The sequence below is a fragment of the Artemia franciscana genome, chromosome 8 (assembly GCF_032884065.1).
Source record: "Artemia franciscana chromosome 8, ASM3288406v1, whole genome shotgun sequence".
NCBI classification, from domain to species: domain Eukaryota; kingdom Metazoa; phylum Arthropoda; class Branchiopoda; order Anostraca; family Artemiidae; genus Artemia; species Artemia franciscana.
Window position 1 is genome coordinate 8,053,580 of NC_088870.1, and position 20,168 is coordinate 8,073,747.

Consider the following 20,168-nt stretch of genomic DNA (forward strand, 5'->3'; position numbering starts at 1 on the left):
GGGAGGTGAGGTGTTCCTTCCTTAGCCGAGCCTCTCAACATTTTTTTTTATCCTCGAACTGTTTTATTCCTTGTCAGTGCTTGTGTAGTCCCTCTTGCGAATCGATTTCACCGCACATTCCATACCCTACCCTCACCCAAAAAGTTATACTAGTTGTATGATTCATTATGTTTCATTAGCCAGCAGTTATGCTGGCTTGAAGGAATGTCTTCAGGTCCTATCGATTCTAGATATGCTTCCTAGTTTCAACCTTTCCACGGATTTCACCGCTTCTTCGGTGCTGAGGTGGGGGTCAAAACTTAAAATAATAAAAAAAAACGTCCGCCTAATTATGGGCAATCCTCAGTTCGACTATGAACCAGAAGCGACTAAAGGATTTAGTGTTAATGAGCATAGAAGGCCAAGAATTAGAAACAATCGATTGGGATGAGATAATTGACAGTTCATAGAGGCTAAAGTAAAAAAAGTCAGATTTAAAAAAACGGGAAATTGTTTCCATAAATGATAACTTTGTTAAAACTTAGCCTGAAACCTTTAAAAGACACGGGATACTAATCGAGATTTTGCCCCGGGCACGAAAGAGGCCAGAACCGTCACTGCACGGATCCCCATGTGACAAGTTTTCCAATTGCAAACAAAAATACAGTTAAATTTCCAGATATAGTTTTTAATCCAACTGAAGTTGACAGTGTTTACATTCCTTACCTAACGGCGCGCCTCAAAAAAAAAAAAAAAAAAAAAAAAAAAAATCACTGATCTTGAGTGACTGGAGAAGACAATAGAAGGGAAGATGATACATTTCCGTGGGATTTCCTTAAGATGAAATTCTATGTAGAAGCAAGGTCTCAAATTGCAATTTTAACATTTTCGGTTCTGCATGAAAGAGTATCCCATTGTCTCTAGATGTTACAGATAAAGCACTTGTGTATTTCACAATAATGGCTCGTCCAAATATTAAGGAAAATGACAAGACTCTTATTTTCTACTGGAGACTTTCTATAAAGTTTTACTCACATAATGAAAGATTTTAAAAAGGATATTTTGTTCACTTTATTTTGAGCTTTAGAACTTTTAGGCTTTACAAAGTTAAGTATCAGGTGAGGGGTGAGCAGTAGCTAAGCTCCTGTGTGTAGTACCTCCTGTTCGAATTAAGTTTGACTTGTTTATTGCTTTTATTTTTTCCTCGTTTTAGGATTTCATCTATTTCAGTATCTTTTAACATTATGTTGGACGTGATTATTTCTTTGGTTTGGGTTTCAAGTATTTGTTTATATTGATTTCTGGTCGTTTGGATTTAAATCCAAAACGAGCTATTGTAATTGTAGATAACTTCGAAGACGACACTGCCTTTCCGTGACGAAAGTATAGCTGTTCAAAATAGAGATGAAACCTTTTAATCGACAGTGAACAGATATATAATTTTTAACTGGATATTTTGAACACATATACAGTGTTCATCATCAGCAGTAAAACTATTTATTGAAACGACTATTTATTCATCATCTATTCGATGATGAATTTATTGTTCATCATCGGCAGTTTTACTGCTGATCTGTTATTATCATATGACTGCCATGAATAATATTACTATATTATATAAATTCTTACATGACTTTATTTTTGTTCGCTTTAAGGTTTAATTATATCTTTACTTTTCGTTGAAAGACCTCTTTTTCCGAAAGTTTTTTTTTTAACTCCTTACTTAAAACTGCAGATAGCTTAATAGCTTAACCTATACGCTAAACTGAGTTTTGGAACTCAGGGATATTTGAACTCATTGAAACCCATTTCAGGGAAATTTAAGGGAGATGTTGAAGAGAGATTGGTGGGCAACCAGCCATCCTTTTACCCTTTTTAGATGCCTGCTCAAAGCCGCCGCCTTTTAAACTCCACCTGTTAAACAGCCGGTTTAACAGCCAGTCCCAAGCCTGGAAGAAGAAGGAGGGTTGGTCGGAGGGCTAGTAACCCACCACCGTAAAACTGATTACTCAAGAAACAGCAATAGATAGCCTCGGATTGACTTCTTCTTTGATGATGACTAACGCACGCCCCCGGACAGGATTCTTGAAAACGACCGAGTATTTTCGTATTGGATAATGGAATGTTAGAACAGTTAATCAAGAAACACAGCCAGGAAAACTCAACAGTGTTATGAGGACCCTTGATAAGTTCCGTATTGACATTGCTGGACTCTCTGAGACCAGACTTACCGGTTTTGGTACTTTGAATAGTGAAACATACCATATTTTGTATTCTGGACTTGAAACTAGAAAAGAGGCAGGTGTTGGAATGGCATTAAGTAGTCGGGCCAAAAAATGCCTAGTGGACTGGGAACCTATTAACGAGCGAATCCTTCGGGCTCGCTTTGTCACTTCTCAGGCCAAATTGACAGTTATTGTTGTGTATGCCCCAACCAATGATACCGTTGATCAGACAAAGGATGATTTTTATCGCGTGTTGTCAAATGTTGTTGCTAAAGCGCATCGGCATGATATTGTGACTTTGTGTGGGGACTTTAACGCTAAAGTTGGAAGTGATGCCTCCTATGCCCCAGCTATCCTTGGTAGGCATGGACTGGGGGAAATCAATGATAATGGCGTACGTTTAATTGACTTTTGTGCGACTCATGAACTTATCGTCGGCGCATCATAGTTCCCTCATAAACAAATACATAAATATACTTGGAACTCGCCTGATGGTGTAACAAGAAATGAAATAGACCATATTTTAATTGCCAAGCACAGGTGACGTTGTTTAGAGGATGTTAGGACCTTTCGAGGTGCCGACTGCTATTCCGACCATCAACTTGTTGTTGCTAAGTTTAAGCTGAAACTGAAAACTGTCATAAAGCCCCAGCGGTCAGTAAAAAGGTTTAATGTTAGAAAGCTGCAAGACCCTTATGTATTACAAAAGTATACATCTACTTTGTCAAATAAATTTCCATGCTAAGGGACGAGTTGTCAATTGATAATCAATGGGAAAAGATCGTCGAGTCCCTGAAAGAAGTGGCACAAGAAGTTGTGGGATATAGCAGGAAGAAGAAAGAGCAGTGGATATCTGAAAGTACCTGGGATATCATTGATCAAAGCGCAGAAGCCAAAATTCTCGTAGATAGACATGAGCATAATAGGACATGCACTAGAGAATATCTTGATGATTTAAAAGCGCAGTATAAGCGTCTCAATAAACAAGTCAAAACACGGACAAGGAATGATAAGAGGGTGTTCCTCGAAACCATGGCTGATCAGGCTGAAGTAGCCGCCAGGCGAGGAGATAGTCGTACTGTGTACGCTATAACGAAGGAGCTTGCGGGTATTTCGAAGGCTTCTTCAACTCAAGTTGAAAACAAAGAAGGCATCTTATTAACCCAGACGGATGACATAAACCGACGTTGGATGGAACATTTCACCGAGGTATTAAATCAGGTGCCTCCCACGACCTTTTTAAATATCCCTGAAGAAACACTGTTTGATCTTGGAATATATTCCGGACCTCTCTTGCTGAGTGAAGTAAAAGATGCTCTAATGACTTTGAAAACGGAAAGGCAGCCGGTAACGATGGCATACCCCCAGAACTGTTGAAATGTGGTAGAAACGCCCTAGCAGTGCCAATGTTTGAACTTTTGTCACGTATTTGGGAAGATGAAAAAGTCCCGAGTGAATGGTCAAAGGCAGTAATTATAAAACTCTTCAAAAAAGGACAAAAGACTAAATGTGACAATTGGAGAGGCATCGCTTTACAATCAGTAGGCAGCAAGGTTTTGTGCCAAATTGTTCTCAATAGAATTCAAAGTAAAGTGGAGAAAGTTCTGAGATATGAACAACATGGATTCCGCCAAAACAGATCGTGTTGTGACCTAATATTTAGCCTGAGAATCCTGCTCCAAGAATCTAACGAATGGCAGGTTCAATTACTCGTAGTATTTATTGACTTTCTCAAGGCCTTCGACTCGATACACCGCGAGACCATGTGGAAAATCTTAATACATTACGGGATCCCGATTAAAATTGTAAATATAATTAAAGCGCTTTACCTCGATATTAAGTGTGCAGTACAAACCGAGGGCGGCCTAACGGACTAGTTTACCGTTCAGTCGGGTGTAAGGCAGGGCTGCATTCTATCGCCACTGTTATTTGCCATAGTCATAGATTTTGTGCTTCGTGGATGTAGCTTCAGTGAGGGTCTACAATTAAACCCACTAAGAACCCTCCATGATGGTGTTTTTGCGGACGATATTGCACTCTTCGCTCACGAATCAGAAGATATACAACACAATATAAATGAACTTGAGCGTGTGGCAAATGCTGTTGGACTCTCCATAAACGCTAACAAGACTAAATAAATGTCAAATGCAGTCATTCCTGACTTAGCTGAGGGACTTTTGGTCAACAATGAGGAAATTGAAGTAGTGAGAGAGTTCAAATATCTAGGCAGCATTCTTACGCAAGATGCCAATCCTGAAAGAGAAATTTTGTGCCGAATAGCATTGGCTGGCTCTACCTTCAATTGTCTCAGAAATGTTTGGAGAAATAGTAAATATTCCCAGAAGCTAAAACTCAGAATTTATAATAGCAATGTCCTCTCCGTCCTTACATATGGTTGTGAAACTATGAGTATCACTGGGCAACTAGGAAAACGACTATGGGCATTCGATAATAACTGCTTAAGATATATTTTGAATATACATTGGACTGAGAGAATAAGAAATGATGAGATTTATACCATAACAAATCATACCCCCATCCTTGATACCATTAGAAAGCGACGATGGATGTATTGGGGGCACATGGTACGAATGGGTGATGGAAGGCTACCTCATGACATATGGTGTTGGATACCCCCCGGCCTCTGCAAGTCAGGGAGACCCAAAATGACAGTTGGCAGGATGTTAGAGAAGGAGGCGAAGCTGGCGAGGTCTTCGATGGAGGAGCTTTGGTCGAAGGCTCAGGACAGGTCGTCCTGGCGAACCACTGTTGCTGCCTTATGCGCCCTCAGGCGTGGGAGGACCTAAGTCTAAGTCTAAGTCTCGACACTAGTTGAAATCTTAAAAAACCAGTTTTTTGAAATAATCAAAAGTTCTAATAGCTATGGTTCCGGGGATGCGATGCCGCCCAGGCCGCAGGTCAAAGATTGCAAATTTTTAGTATTTTCCTACTGTTTGTATGCAGGATTTATTATTGAGGAAAGGGGGATGTTTGATTTTAGATATATTCGAAAAGGCTAAGGGTATTAGGGCGAAACTTTGGAAAATACCGAGGGTTATGTTGAACTATGGAGTATGAGGGGTATGCATTCAGTTTATAAAAAAGGTGGATCAACAAGACTTTAAGATTGAATATCTTCATTAAGTTAAAAAATTTAGGGCATGATTGATGGGGATGCCAAGATATAATAGTAGGGCGTTTGGCCTTCCTTCCATGCCCTACTTAACTGCCCTCCCTCAAAGATTTCAGATTGAAATTTGGAATAGCTGTCTTGTTCAAAACAAGCTAAAGGTAAAAAACTAAGCATCCGGGAAACATATAACTCCTTATAGCGTTTGGGGCACGGGATATGAGCTGTTTAAGTTGCCTGTTCATTATACATGAGGTTTGTATTTGGGGAAAGAGAGCGTGTTTGATCCAGGGTCACTAAAGAAGTTTAGGGTATTAATGTAAAAGCTTCAAGACTTATGAGAGGGATGCCAAACAAATTCAAGACACATGTTATGCAGGATGACTACTAGAAGGGTGTATCAACAATATTTAAGGAGCGGCTGAGGGTATTAAGTTGAAACTTTCAGGACATGTTGAGGGGGATCTTGAAGAGTTGGGGTAACTAGCCCAATGCTTGTATTAGCTGCCTCCCATTGACATTACTATGAATCTTGAGAATGCATTTTGTTCAAAATAGTCATAAAGTTATTCCTGTACGAATTCCAAGTGATTCATAGCGCCTAGGACAAGGAATGTAAATTATGCAGTTTGGTCATTTTTTACGTGCAGGATTTATGATTGGAAATATTTGATTCTGAGTGTGTCTGGGAAAGATAAAGAATTGAGGTAAAATTTTTGGAATGTTAAGGGGTATGTTCAACTAAATCAAAAGACAATATAAGCATCCAGGTTATTTAAAAAGCGTACCTGCAATATCGTGGGAACGGATATGAGTAGCAGTAAATGCTACTGTAACTGCAAGTATGACTGCCACTGCGACTACTTGGAACCCAAACTAAGATTAATTGTAACGGAGACTACGTGTAACAATAACTACTTAAAGCGTCGATTACCACTACTTACGGCTGAGGCTACTTGCAACTAGTCGCGACCGTGACTGTCCTTATTTGTGACTGCGACTGCTTTTGCTTGCAACATCTTTTTGAAAATGTTGAGGAGGATACTGAACAAAATTAAAAATCACTATGTCCATGCTAGCTGTCAAAAGACGTATCGATAATATTTCGGAGATGGCAGACGGTAAGAAGTTGAAACTTTCAGGGCTTGTTTAGACAGCTCTATAATGTAATTAAATAAAAAAACAAGTTTTTTTTTAAAATGAAAGTAAGGAGCGACATTAAAACTTAAAACGAACTGAAATTACTTCGTATATGAGAGAGGCTGCTTCCTCCTCAATGCCTGGCTCTTTACGCTAAAGTTTGACTCTTTCTCTCAACTCTTCTTTTTAAAACAGTAAAAAACTTTAGCGTAAAGAGCGGGGCGTTGAGGAGGAAGCAGCCCCTTTCATATACGAATTAATTTCTGTTCGTTTTAAGTTTTAATGTTGCTCCTTACTTTCATTTAAAAAAACTTGTTTTTTTTATTTAATTTCTGAACGTTTTTGAGTTAATGCATGTTTGATTTTGGCTCTCCGTACATAAATTATTAAAATTAAATTTGTATATTAATTTTTTTTTTGGCTAAATGTGTTTCTCTTAGTTTTGATCAGACGATTTTGAGAAATAAAGGGTGGGGAAGAAGGCCTTGTTGCCCTCCAATTTTTCGGTTACTTAAAAAGGCAACTAGAACTTTTAATTTTTAACGAACGTTTTTATTAGTAAAAATATACATAACCTAAGAATTAACTTACGTAATAAACTTTTATATTCTTATATTTTTGATTATATATATGAGGGGGTTTGTCCCCTCGTTAATACCTCGCTCTTCACACTAAATCTTAAGTTTTGTCCCAATTCTTTAAGAATGACCCCTGAATCAGAAAGGCCATAGAATAAATAGTTGAAATTACTAAAAATACTTTAGTATAAAGAGCGAAGTATTCATCTCCTCCTAAATACCTCGTTCTTTATGCTAAAGTACTTTTAAAACCCCTCATATGCGTAATAATCTCTGTTCGTTTTAAGTTTTAATGCTTCTCCTTACTTTCAATTGAAAAAACTTTTTCATGTTTATATTTTCATTTTTTTAATAGTAATTCTAGAAAATCCTGAGCCCTTTTCATTGAATTTCTCTTCCCCCATGAAATATTCCTCCAAGGAAAGATCCTCCCACATAGCCCCCTCCCTTCAATCCCACACCCAAACCAAAAAAATCCCCCTGAAAACGTCGGTACACTTCCCAATAACCATTACTGTATGTAAACATTGGTCAAAGTTTGTAACTTGCAGCCCCTCCCCCAGGAACTGTGGGGGGGTAAGTCATCCCCATGGACATTATTATGGTTTTCGACTATGCGGAAAAAAATGGCTATCTCAAAATTTTGATCCGTTGAATTTGGGAAAAAATGATTGTGGGAGGGGGCCTAGGTGCCCTCCAATTTTTGGTCACTTAAAAAGGGCACTAGAACTTTTCATTTCCGTTAGAATGAGCCCTCTTGCAACACTCTAGGACCACTTGGTCGATACGATGACCCCTGGGAAAAACACAAAAACAAACAATTGAAATTTTTTCTATAGGATTCTCTGATACGCTGAATGCGATGGTGTGATTTTCGTTAAGATCCCATGACTTTTAGGGGGTGTTTTTCCCTATTTTCCAAAATAAGGCAAATTTTCTCAGGCTCGTAACTTTTGATGACAGAGACTAAATTTGATGAAACTTATATATTTAAAATCAGCATAAAAATACAATTCTTTTGATATATCTTTTAGCATCGAAATTCCGTTTTTTAGAGTTTCTTTTGCTATTGAGCCGGGTCGCTCCTTACCACAGTTCGTCACCACGAACTGTTTGATTATAGAGCTGTCAGCAATTCTCCCCCTCCCACTTACGCAGCTTAAATTCCCCATCTCCATGACTTGTGGAAATTTTGAAAAACATTTTCTTAAAAAGTTAAAAGGACTAATAACAATGCCTTTGGGGATTCCAAACCTCCCACAGCCCCGGAGGAAGGATTTTTAGTTGTGCGATTCACCCATTTTTTACATAGAAAGCTAAGGGTGTCAAGGCAAAACTTCCGGGAACGTTGAGAGGATGCTGAACTAAAATAAAAGACACTCTGAGCAAAGGCCATCAAAAGGGGAAATGTTTAAAATTATAAAAATGGTTAAGGGTTCTCAGGGCCACTACTACTGCTACTACTGTGGCTAAAGCTGCGACTAGTTGCGATTGAAACTCTCACTGCTTACGACTTTGACAACCTGCTGCTGTGATTACGACTACTTGCGACTCAGACTGCTTGCGACAGCGATGACATCTACTAGCTACTAAACTACTTTTAGTAAAAGCTGAAAGCGATGTTGAAAACAAAAATCAAAACATACTTTTTGCATTCTGGTTATCTAAAGGGTTCATCAGCAATACCTCAGGAACGCCTGAGGTCACTAAGTTAGAATTTTCGGTACATGCTCAAAAGTACATGGAAGACAAATGGCCTCCTTCTATTTTCTAAAAGCCCCTCCTTTTTTTCGTTATTAATTAAAACTTTGAAATAGTCATTTTGTTCAAAAGAGTCAAAAGGATTACTTTGCCTCTGAGGATGCCTTGTCCCCTACAGCCCCCGAAGAAAGGGTTGTAAATTTTACAACCTGTCCATAGTTTATACAAGATTTATCATCGGAAAAGGGGGGATGTTTTCATCCTGGGAGTGGGAGAAAAGGCTAAGGGGATTAAGATGAAATTTCAGGAAGAAGGTAAATAAAATCAAAAGCCACTATATAAATCCATGCTATCAAAAGGGCGCAAATGCAGTATCTTCAGAACGGCTAATTGTGTTAACTCGAAACTTTCAGGGCCTTTATTGCTACTACTTCTGTGATTAAAAACTGCAAATACGACAGTAAATATGGCTATTTGTGGCTGTGGCCTGGGCTACTAGCAAGTGTGGTAACTTGCAACTTTGATTAAAGCAACTTGAGACTGGGACTAAAACTACTCATAGCCGTGACTATTTGTGATAGCGGCTTCGACTACTTGCGACTGTGACTGCAATTGCAGCTGGTTTTGACTCTGACTACTTGCGACTGCAACTATTTGCGTCTGTGACTGTAAAAAATTATTATCACAAACACTTCTTGTGTTTGTCACACACAGGGGCACACACTTGTCTTGTGTCACACACAGGGCCAGTGCTTAAGATAACCACGAACTGATGGAGTAAAAGCATAATTATTATCAAGAAAATATCTGAAAGTGTCTTATGAATGATGAAAGGGCGACCAGTCATGGTGTGACAAGGTGGCGTGAATTAATATGGTGTATTACGGAGGGTTGGCTTGCGATTAACATGAAACAAGGGATTTAAGTATTATTTTTATCATGAAAATATCTTGGAAATGTCTTAGTAATGATAATAAGGGAGTCTTGACCAACAGGTTCTAGAGCTTAAAGTTAAGGTGGGAGGTGTTAAATGAACTGTTTAGTGATGTGGTAAATGAAATCTAACACCCAGTCAATGAAATGAGGGATTTGCATTAAGACCCCTCAGAAATAACTATTAATAAGGTTTAAGTTTATCTTTAATAGCAAACCTCCCTCTCTGGAATTGCTTGCTATGGTTGGTTAGCCACTAATTGTCACGGTGGAGCGACTCGTTTTGACTGAGGGTATTTTTTTACTGAGGGGGAGTGAAATTTAATGCTCAGTCAAAGAAACGAGGTACTTTTTTAAAATCCCTCAAAAATATCCACAAGGGCCTGAAGAAACCGGTCACATGTGAATGCGTCATCCATAACACAAGTAAACATTCCCCTATTGCGTAAGAACTAAAGAAATCATGAAGAAAAACGGCTTGAAGAAAAAATGATTTAGAAAATATCTCTGGGAGTCTTGAAATATCTTGAAATAACCTCTTGAAGGAAAATGTCTTAGAAAAAGTCTTGGGATGTCTTGAAATGTATTAAAAAATGTCTGGGGATGTCTTGAAAAATCTTAATGAGAATTATCTTAAAACGTCTTGGGAAGTCTTAGAACGTCTTGAAAAACTTCGTGAAGAAAAATGTCTTAAAAAATTCCCTGCTTGACTAGTGGACTCGAACATTCATATTACGTAACACCCCAAACCTTATCATGTAACCATCAAATTAAACGCTCCGTATTACAAAAGTGAACCCTCCCTGTTCCGTAAAAGACACCTGCATCACTTATAAAACATTCCCTATGACGTAATAAACACCTGATGGCTTTCAAGGAATGACGGGATAGGGATTTCGTGAAATCCAGGGCCCCGTATAAAAGCAGGGATAGGGATGTCGAGGAATCCAGGGATACAGATGTCGCAGAAGTAATTGGACCGTCAATACTATCACAGTTGACCCTAAGGTATAAAAGATACATCTTATTTGATCTAAGGACTTTTTATCTTATTATTCTCGGGTAACCTCAAATCCTTTGTATTTAGTATTCCTTGGGAAATCGTAACTGTCCTTAACTATCTGTATCTGTACAGATGTTTTCAGATAGACTTTTTCGCGTTGGAGGGAGTCTAAGTCAGGGGGAGGGAGTTACGCGGGAGTGTCTTTCCATGGAGGAATTTATTATTAGTGACGAGAATTTCCATGAAGGTGGCGCAGGATTTTCTAGTATTATTTAAAAAAAAAAAACAATGAGAAAATAGATAAAAAAAACTGGAAGTAAGGAGCAGCATTAAAATTAACGAACAGAAATTACTACATATATAAGGGCCTTTGTCTCCTCCTCAATACCTTGCTTTTTACGCTAAAGTATTTTTGTGATTTCAACTATTTATTCTACGGCATTTGTGATTCAGGGGTTATTCTTAAAGAATTGGTACAAAATTCAAGCTTTAATGTAAAGAGCGAGATATTGACGAGGGGTTGAAACCCCTCATATACGTAATAAAGATATAAAAATATGGAAATACGTTAAGTAAGTTAATTCGTAAGTTACGTATATCTGTTACTAATAAAAACGTTCGTAAAAAAATAAAAAGTCCTAGTTGTATTTTAAAGCAACCAAAAATTGGAAGGCAAATATGCCCCCTCCCCCATCCCTTTTTCCAAATCATACGATTAAAACTATGAGAAAGTCAATTTAGACAAAAAGGAAAATATGCAAATTTTGTTTTAATTATTTATGTGCGGTGATCCAAAATCAAAGCATATATCAATTCAAAAACGTTCAGAAATTAAATTAAAAAAACAAGTTTTTTCTACTGAAAGTACGGAATGACATTAAAACTTAAAATGAAAGAGACTATTCCTTATACGAAAGGGGCTGTCCCCTCTTCAACGTCCCGCTCCTAACGCTAAAGTATGTTTTATTGTTTTAAAAAGTAAATTGTGACAAAATTCAAACTTAAGCGTAAATAGCGGGATGTTAAGGAGGGGACAGCCCCTCTCATATACGGAATAATTTCTGTTTTGTTTCAAGTTTTAATGTCGCTCCTTGCTTTCAGTTGAAAAAACTTATTTTTTTTTGTTTGATTCTCTATAAGGAACTCATTTTTTAAAAATCTTTCCAATGCATTATATTCATCATGGATTCTAAATACCATCAAACACACCAACAGAGACGACAAAAAAAAAAATAATAAAATTAAACAGCAAAATAAATGAAAAAAGAAAAAAGGGGGCGGGTAGCCTACGTAAAAATAACAAAAAATATCTATTTAGTAGTTAAAAAAATTAAGGTTGAAATTTGTGGAAAGATGAATATTCTAACTCCTAATATAGACTCAGCTATTCAGCTGTATTGCTATTCATTCAATAATGATATACAAAATGTTAATCGTCATTAGTTTAATTTTTTAAAACCATTTATCCTTTTTAAAATTGTTTAAGATGTTTTTGTATTATAGAAAATATTTTTTATAAAATGATTAAAAAAAGAAATTAAAAAAACTGTCACAATAGGAGTGCTTTTGTAATTTATTGTTTTAGAATTCTGACATATGAATGGTCTCTGACTGCTTCTCTCAGATAGTCGAAGTGAGTGGGAGAACAGCTGATAATTAAACATTTCTTTAATAGCATAGTGAAACATGAGCGTAGAAACGTTTCACGTAGAAACGTGAAGCGATGTCAGAGCAATTTGAACACTGCAGAATTTTTTGAAAGCAGTGAATGACTGCTACACAAAATTACTGTCCTACACAAATATATACTACACAAATACAACACAAATTACTGTCTACACAAAATACATGCTATCTAGAAGGACGATTTGATAGTCCCAGCATTAGCAAATTACACTCCAATGAACACTAATTCAGTTCAATTCAGTCTTTGAGTCAAATAACCCCACATTAAGAACAGATATAAGCTGTATAATCACCATTAAAGGTGGATTAAACTAAAATGATCAGTTTTAATGTAAACATGACTAAGAGTGGGGTTGTTGGGGGCTATAGCCGTGCCTTCTAAATGAAAGGAGGCAGATCCTTTTCAAATGAACGTGCAGAGCAAAATTAACGCTTAAAAAAGAATTAATAGAAATTATTCCGTATATAGTAGGAATTGGTATTCGTAGAAATTCGCATTTTTGAAATTTCTCTACTTGAAATTCCAATTTCTTTTTTATCCACCCCCTAAAAAGTCAGTCCTAAGGAAAATCACAGCATTAGATTCAGCATATCACAGAACCAATGGCAGAAGAATAAAGCTCCTATGTACACAAATGTGGAATTTTCCCATTCATATACAGAATAATTTCTGTTTGTTTTGAATTTTATTGTTGCTCCTTACTTTCGGTTGAAAAAAACTTGTTTTTTTTATAAATATTATCTAAAACTGGCGGAAAGACTATTAATAAAACTGGAAATGCGATTTCAGCAAGCAGACTACCTCAGATTTCAGATTTCAGAGTAAATACATCAGATTTCAGAGTAAATATTTTATTAAAAAAGAACTAATAGCAAGTATGAAACATTCACTTGAATTTGGACCATACAACAGAAAATACTATTAAAACAATATAGAAACAGCAAATAAAAAAAAAAAAATTGAATTCAGTACTAAGGCCACACATTACGTGTCAGCACTAAATGTTTATTATTTATCTAAAAATACTGGATAATCTATTTATTTATTATAGTATATTTATAACAAATATTAACAGCAAATGGAAATGTGAAACACAAATGCAAATTTGTACACCTCAGATTAAACGTCGTTTTTAAAGTAATCTCATGTGAGTTATTATGTTTTCATGCATAGAGAATTTCATAGGATACCAGCACCATAATTAAGAGACAGTAATTCTAATAATTAAGGTTCATTCCTAATAAATAGTAATTACAGTATATAGAATACAATCAAACAAAGCAAGATAAGCGAGTATCATACCCTATACTCTATAGAGAAAGAGGAATTTGAAAGGAGGAGTCAGAACCAAAGATGGAAATGCATTAAGTTAAAATAAAACCTCAACCACCTCTGGAGTCACATTTATTTTCACATTGGGGGTTCTATCAATGATAATCAAGGTGTTTTCTGTTCAGATATCCATAGCTTCAATGCTTCACAGAATTTTTCTTAGAATGTTGTAAGCTAACCAAAATTTTTATTTTGCATTGGGGCCAAGTGAAGAGCAGTTGGCCTCAAGCAGTGGACCCCTTGTTGGCCTCAAGGGGATGGGTGTGACAGTTGGTTGTTAGTACCTCTGGTTGCAGGAGATGTAGTATCTTTCTTAATACCTACTTTGGAGGACTTTCTGTAGTTTTGAAAGCAGCAATCATATTCTTTTGAATGCATTGTTTAAGATTTTATAAATCATAGGATTGAATTAAAGAGGCCATGGGTTCAAATCCCCTCTATGGTAGATTTATCATAAATAATTTTCGATACTATCAAACCCCAATTAAAGTGGATTAAGAGTTCTTTTTTTAAGGTTCAAATTTTTGTTGTACCGCGTAGAATAATGCAGAAAAAAAAATAATGTTCTTAAAGCGAGCATACATAATACAGAGGAATTTAAAAATATTCTTTTAAACCATTTTAATTGCAAAGTATAACATGAACATCAATAAAAAAAATAAACAACAAACCGTGGCAATATGTGGCAAGCCCGTGGCTTCCCTGTGATAAATATTATCATTTCTAAGGTATTCTTAATCTTTCACTGATTCCAGGATATTGTTTGCGGACGTCCCACGGTAATCTGTGGTTGGTAATTTACAACAACTAGTTTATTGTACTTTTTCGTCATGTATCATTTGTACAGATTTTAAAGTGTTTTTTAGTTTTAAAATTTTGATTTTAAATTATCAGTTTTACAACTCAGTGCAGTAATGGGAATTTTTTAAAAGTGAAGAGTATATTTACTCAAACTAACGAAAATGGTTACAAAAACCAGGTCCATCACCCCTAACTAAATTTTCCGTACAATATACAAACTCATGAATTCTAAAATAAATAGATTTTTTTTGTTTTCTGGTTTAGCTACATTTCTCTGATTAAATTTAGTTGACTAAGTCAACGGACCGCAGCTAAACTAGCAAGCAAGACAATTCATTTAATTTGTAGTTCATGAGTTTGTTTATTAACCTTGGAAATTTTGTCTGGGGTGATGGACTTTTTTCGTTTGTTCAAGGAAATTTCGTTTTCACTTTTAATAGATTACCATTTATCCACTGAATGTTGAAAGGAGAGGGACCCATTGTTTTCACTATAGACATTCGCTTTCGTTTTATTGTTATGTAATAACCTCAGTGCCATAAGTTTGTTTGCAATTTTTAATTGTTCTTACATATTTATTTTACTTTTCTTTTTGTTTGTTTAGTTGTAGTTTTTTGTTTCTTTTTCATGTTATTTTTAAAAACAACTTTTTTCTCTCCTGTTTGATTTTTTTCCGTTGAGAAACGCTCGCGGACGAGGGGCTGAGATATTCGGAAGTTTTTAATTAAAGTGTCGTTTTTTTTTGTTTAATGTTTTACTGAAGTTAAAACCCGTTTTTTCGTTTAATTTTTCTTAGACTATATCGTCATATCGTCATTTTATATAGTCAATGAAGTTGAGTATGTATAATTGAGTATATATAAAAGTGCCGTCAATGAAAGGGACACAAGTTGGATAGGGTTTTGAAGCTTTAGTCCTCAGAGGAATATATAATAAAAAAGTATAATAGGAAAATTAAAATAATATATCCAACTATGTTTCAAACAGTTCGTGGTAACGAACTGTAGTAAGGAGCAACCCGCTCGATAGTAACCGAAACTCTAAAAAATGGGGTTTTGATACCAATAGTTACATCAAAAGAATTGCAGTTGAATGCTGATTTTAAATGTATAAGTTTCATCAAATTTAGTCTTTGTCATCAAAAGTTACGAGCCTGACAAAAATTTGCCTTATTTTGGAAAATAATGGGAAACATCCCCTAAAAGTCATAGAATCTTAACGAAAATCACACCATCACATTCAGCGTATCAGAGAACCCTATTGAAAAAGTTTCAAGCTCCTATCTACAAAAATGTGGAACTTCGTATTTTTTGCCAGAAGACCGATCACGGGTGCGTGTTTATTTCTTTTATTTATTTTTTTTCCAGGGGTCTTATCGACCAAGTAGTCCTAGAATGTCACAAGAGGGCTCATTCTAAGAGCGAGGTATTGACGAGGGGATGAACCCCCTCATATACGTAATAAAAACATACGAATATAGAAGTTCGTTACGTAAGTTAATTCGTAAGTTACGTATATTTTTGTTTTACTAATGAAAACGTTCGTAGAAAATTAAAAATTCTAAGTGCCTTTTAAGTAATCAAAATTTGAGGGCAACTAGGCCTCCTCCCCCTCTCCTTTTTTCTCAAAATCTTCCGATTAAAACTATGAGAAAGCCATGTAGCCAAAAAAATTAATATACAAATTTCTTTTTAATTATTTATGTGCGGAGAGCCAAAATCAAAACATAAATTAATTCAAAAACGTTCAGAAATTAAATAAAAAAAACAAGTTTTTTTTAACTGAAAGTATGGAGCGACATTAAAACTTAAAACGAACAGAAATTACTTCGTATATGTAAGGGGCTTTTCCTCCTCAACGCCCTGCTCTTTACGCTATAGTTCTTTTACTGTTTTAAAAAGTAGAGTTAAGAGAAAGAGTCAAACTTTAGCGTAAAGTGCGGGGCGTTGAGGAGGAAAAGCCCTTTTCATACACGGAGTAATTTCTGTTCGTTTTAAGTTTTAATGTCGCTTCTTACTTTCAGTTAAAAAAAACTTGTTTTTTTATTCTCAGAATATTTTCGTCTCAAAATATAAGTCGTCGGGAATCAGTCCTCAGGAAAGGTTTCAAAGAAATTAGAATTATTAATAGACTGGGGGAAGAAGAAGCGTACACAGGTGTGTTCATGTCAAACAGCATTGTGATTCACTGAGCTGTGATATTAGTAGTGATATCACTAAAAATTAGTAGTGATATTAGTACTGATATTACTAAAAATTTAATATATATATATATATTACTAAAAATTTCTCGAAAGCTCAGCGAAATACTTCTCGAAAGCTCAGGAGTCACGAAAGCGTGATGCTCCAAAAAGCGAAACGTGAAAAATTGATGAAAGTAATTTAAATAATAAGGAAGTGCACAAAAGTATGGCAGAAATAGATCAAATTTGACACGACTCGACTCTAGTATTGAAGCATTGAAAGTCAATTCACGAGTAATACTAGTTTGAGTAATGTCTTAAAACCCTAGTCTTCCATAGCAATATCATGAGAAAATGTGAAAGATCAGGGGAAAAACAATTTTTTACTTAAGAGGGAAATTAATTTTTTTTTACTGTTTAAGATTGTTTGTTTCACAAAAACTAATTAACACGGAATCATTTTTGGTGCGACCAACATACAAAAATTTGGCTGAAACAGATTACATAGGATTGCTCTGGGAGGTTTGACTTTCGTATAAATCCAAGAAAGCCAATCTTTACAAGAATCAGTTTAATTGGATACTGTCACATGTAATGCAAAGTTATAAGGTTGGTAATATCTGTTCTGCGGAAAAGAAAACAAAGAAAAAGGATAAGAAAGTACCAGAATATGAAATTTCCTGTGTCGGATTACTTTTCAAAATCTCATAAACGTAAGTGAGTTTTGTTTTGAACAATAGTAAACTGTACCTATATGTTGGAAAAAAGGGAATATTCCCTAAGGTACTTTCACAAAATCCAATAAGACATTTCTATGTTTCTATACTAGAGCACGAAACATTTAAAAATAAATTTTGACATTAAATTACATTAAAGCTATGTCAGCTTTATATAAGTAAAAACCTAGCGGCGGGTTTACTCAAACAAGTTGATTAAATCTTTGCTCTCGACCTGTGTTTCACCTATGAGAACTAATACAGTTTTTCTCATCACTTATTGCATTGTTGAATTGAGCCTTGTTAACCAACCAAATCAAATTAAAATCAGCTTTACACGAATTACTTAAATGAATAATCCTAAATTTGAATTTAAAACTAATTTACTTTAGAATTATGCTAATTTTACACGGAAATGCTGTTTTAATAAAACTTGTATTTTTTTTGTGTGTGAGCGTGAAATGCGTCGACATAGAACATCTGTATTCTTTGGCTTAAAAATTCGTTTTTCCAAACATCCGACCCGTCAAAAAAATCATCACCCCTTTACCTAAGACTGGTTGTGCACCAATATTATTAAATAATAATTGATCTATCTCCTTACTTTTACTTCAATTCTTTTTTTCGGGAGAAATCATCTTGCTCTTTATTCGATTTTTTTTTAGTATTTATGTCCATGTTATACTTTGCAATTAAAATAGTTTAAAAGAATATTTTGAAATTTCTCTGCATTATATATGCTCGGTTAAAAAACACATTTTTTTAATTTTTCTGCATAATTTTGCACGATACAAGACAAATTTTAACCTTGAAAAAAAAAACTCTTAACTACCTTAATTGGGTCTGATAGTAACAAAAATTATTTATGATGAATCACCATAGACTGGATTTGAACCCATGGCCTTTTGATTCAATCCTATGATTTATAATATCTTAAACAATGTATTAAAAAGAATATGATTGCTGCTTTCAAAACTGGTGCTACAAACATTCCTCCATAGCAGGTTACATTTCATCAGTCGGTATAGCATTAAAGCTACGCAGTCAGTGGCCAATTTTATGAATAGTGGAATCTAGACTCCGCCTAAAAAATGGTACTAAAAAAGATACTGCAACTCCTAAAACAAGCGGTACTAACAACAAACTTAACACTCAGCCCCTTGAAGCCAACAAGTGTCCAACTGCTTGAGGCCAATTACTCCTCACTTGGTCCCAATGCCAAAAAAGAAATGCTTGGTTAGCTTATAACATTCTAAAAAAATACCGTTAAGTATTTAGGCCCTGGCATCTGAACAGAAAACGCCAAGATTATAATTAGTATCACCCCCAATGAGAAAATTTATGTGACTCCATAGGTGGTTGAGGTTTTATTTTAACTTAATGCATTTCCATCTTTGGTTTTGACTCTTCTTTTAAAATTCCTCCTTCTGTATAGAGTACGATACTAGCTTATCTTGCTTTGTTTGATTGTATTCTATATACTGTAATTATCATTTATGTGGAATAAACATTAGAATTACTGTCTATTAATTATGGTACTGGTATCCTATTAAATATCTTTGCATGAAAACATTATAACTCACATGAGAATACTTTGAAAATGACATTTAATCTGAAGTGTGGAGATTTGCATTTGTGTTTCACATTTTCATTTCTTGTTAATATTTGCTATAAATATAACATAATAAATAAATAGATGATGTAGTGTTTTTGGATAAATAATAAACCTATTGCTGACACCTAAGGGTATGACCTGAGCTGTAGCACCGAATTTCAATTTTTATTAACTGTTTCTAAGTCGTTTAAATAGTATTTTCTGTTGTATGGTCAAAATTCAAGAGAATATTTCGTAATAGCTATTAATTCTTTTTAATAAAATATTTATTCATTTTAAGCGAAAACGGAGTAAGCCATAGGCTTGGCTCGTTAAAATGAAAGACTGAAGTCTAAGAAATCCGAGGTAATCTACAGTGCTGAAATCACAATTGTAGTTTTATATTAGTCTTTCCGCCAGTTTTAGATAATATTTATAAAAAAAACAAGTTTTTTCAACCGAAAATAAGGAGCAACAATAAAATTCAAAACAAACAGAAATTATTCCGTACTTGAATGGGTTTCTTACCTCCTTAATACCTTTCAATTTACTTCAAAGTTTTTAGTATTTTTTAAAAAGCTTCCTATTCTAATTATACTGTCTTTTAGTTTCAGGGGGTCGTTTTGAAAAAATTGAAACAAGCAGTCAACCGGCAAATTTCATAATTTACAGGCCTTTCCAAACGGAATCCTTTTCCTCGGGGCAAAACCCGACGATATTCTCTGGCGTACATTATCATACTTAAGGGTTTTTCGACCATTTCCACATAAAAACAACTTTATAAAATAAAAATTACCATTGTTTTCCATTGAACAGTGGAAACATGTATTTTCATTGTTAGATTGCGATCTTCCATGGAAAATCCCAGCCTGTGACACTCAATGGCTGACACACGGGACCCTCTAGCAAGCATTATCACACATATTGCATTATCTGACATTTTTCTGCAAAAATATCCTTTTGCACTAGATTCGATTGTTTAAAACGAATGAATAACCCCCAATATCATTTCTTCTGATCACTCCTGGCAATTTAGCCAAGCTTGGAACAATGCACAAGCCCAATGACCCCCCTCAGGCGCATATTACCACGCCGAAGAGGTTTTCAACCTTTTCCTGAAAAAATGACCATTGTTTTTGTCTGAACAGTGGAAACTTGTACTTTCAT

General features: G+C 35.3%; 1 protein-coding gene across 1 annotated transcript; it reads left to right on the plus strand.

Annotated features, from left to right (window-relative positions):
- Positions 1–2,151: 2,151 nt before the first annotated feature.
- Positions 2,152–2,652, plus strand: LOC136030602 (craniofacial development protein 2-like). Its single transcript, XM_065709671.1, has one exon. It carries the CDS (start codon positions 2,152–2,154, stop codon positions 2,650–2,652), a length of 501 nt encoding a protein of 166 aa, XP_065565743.1.
- Positions 2,653–20,168: the final 17,516 nt, after the last annotated feature.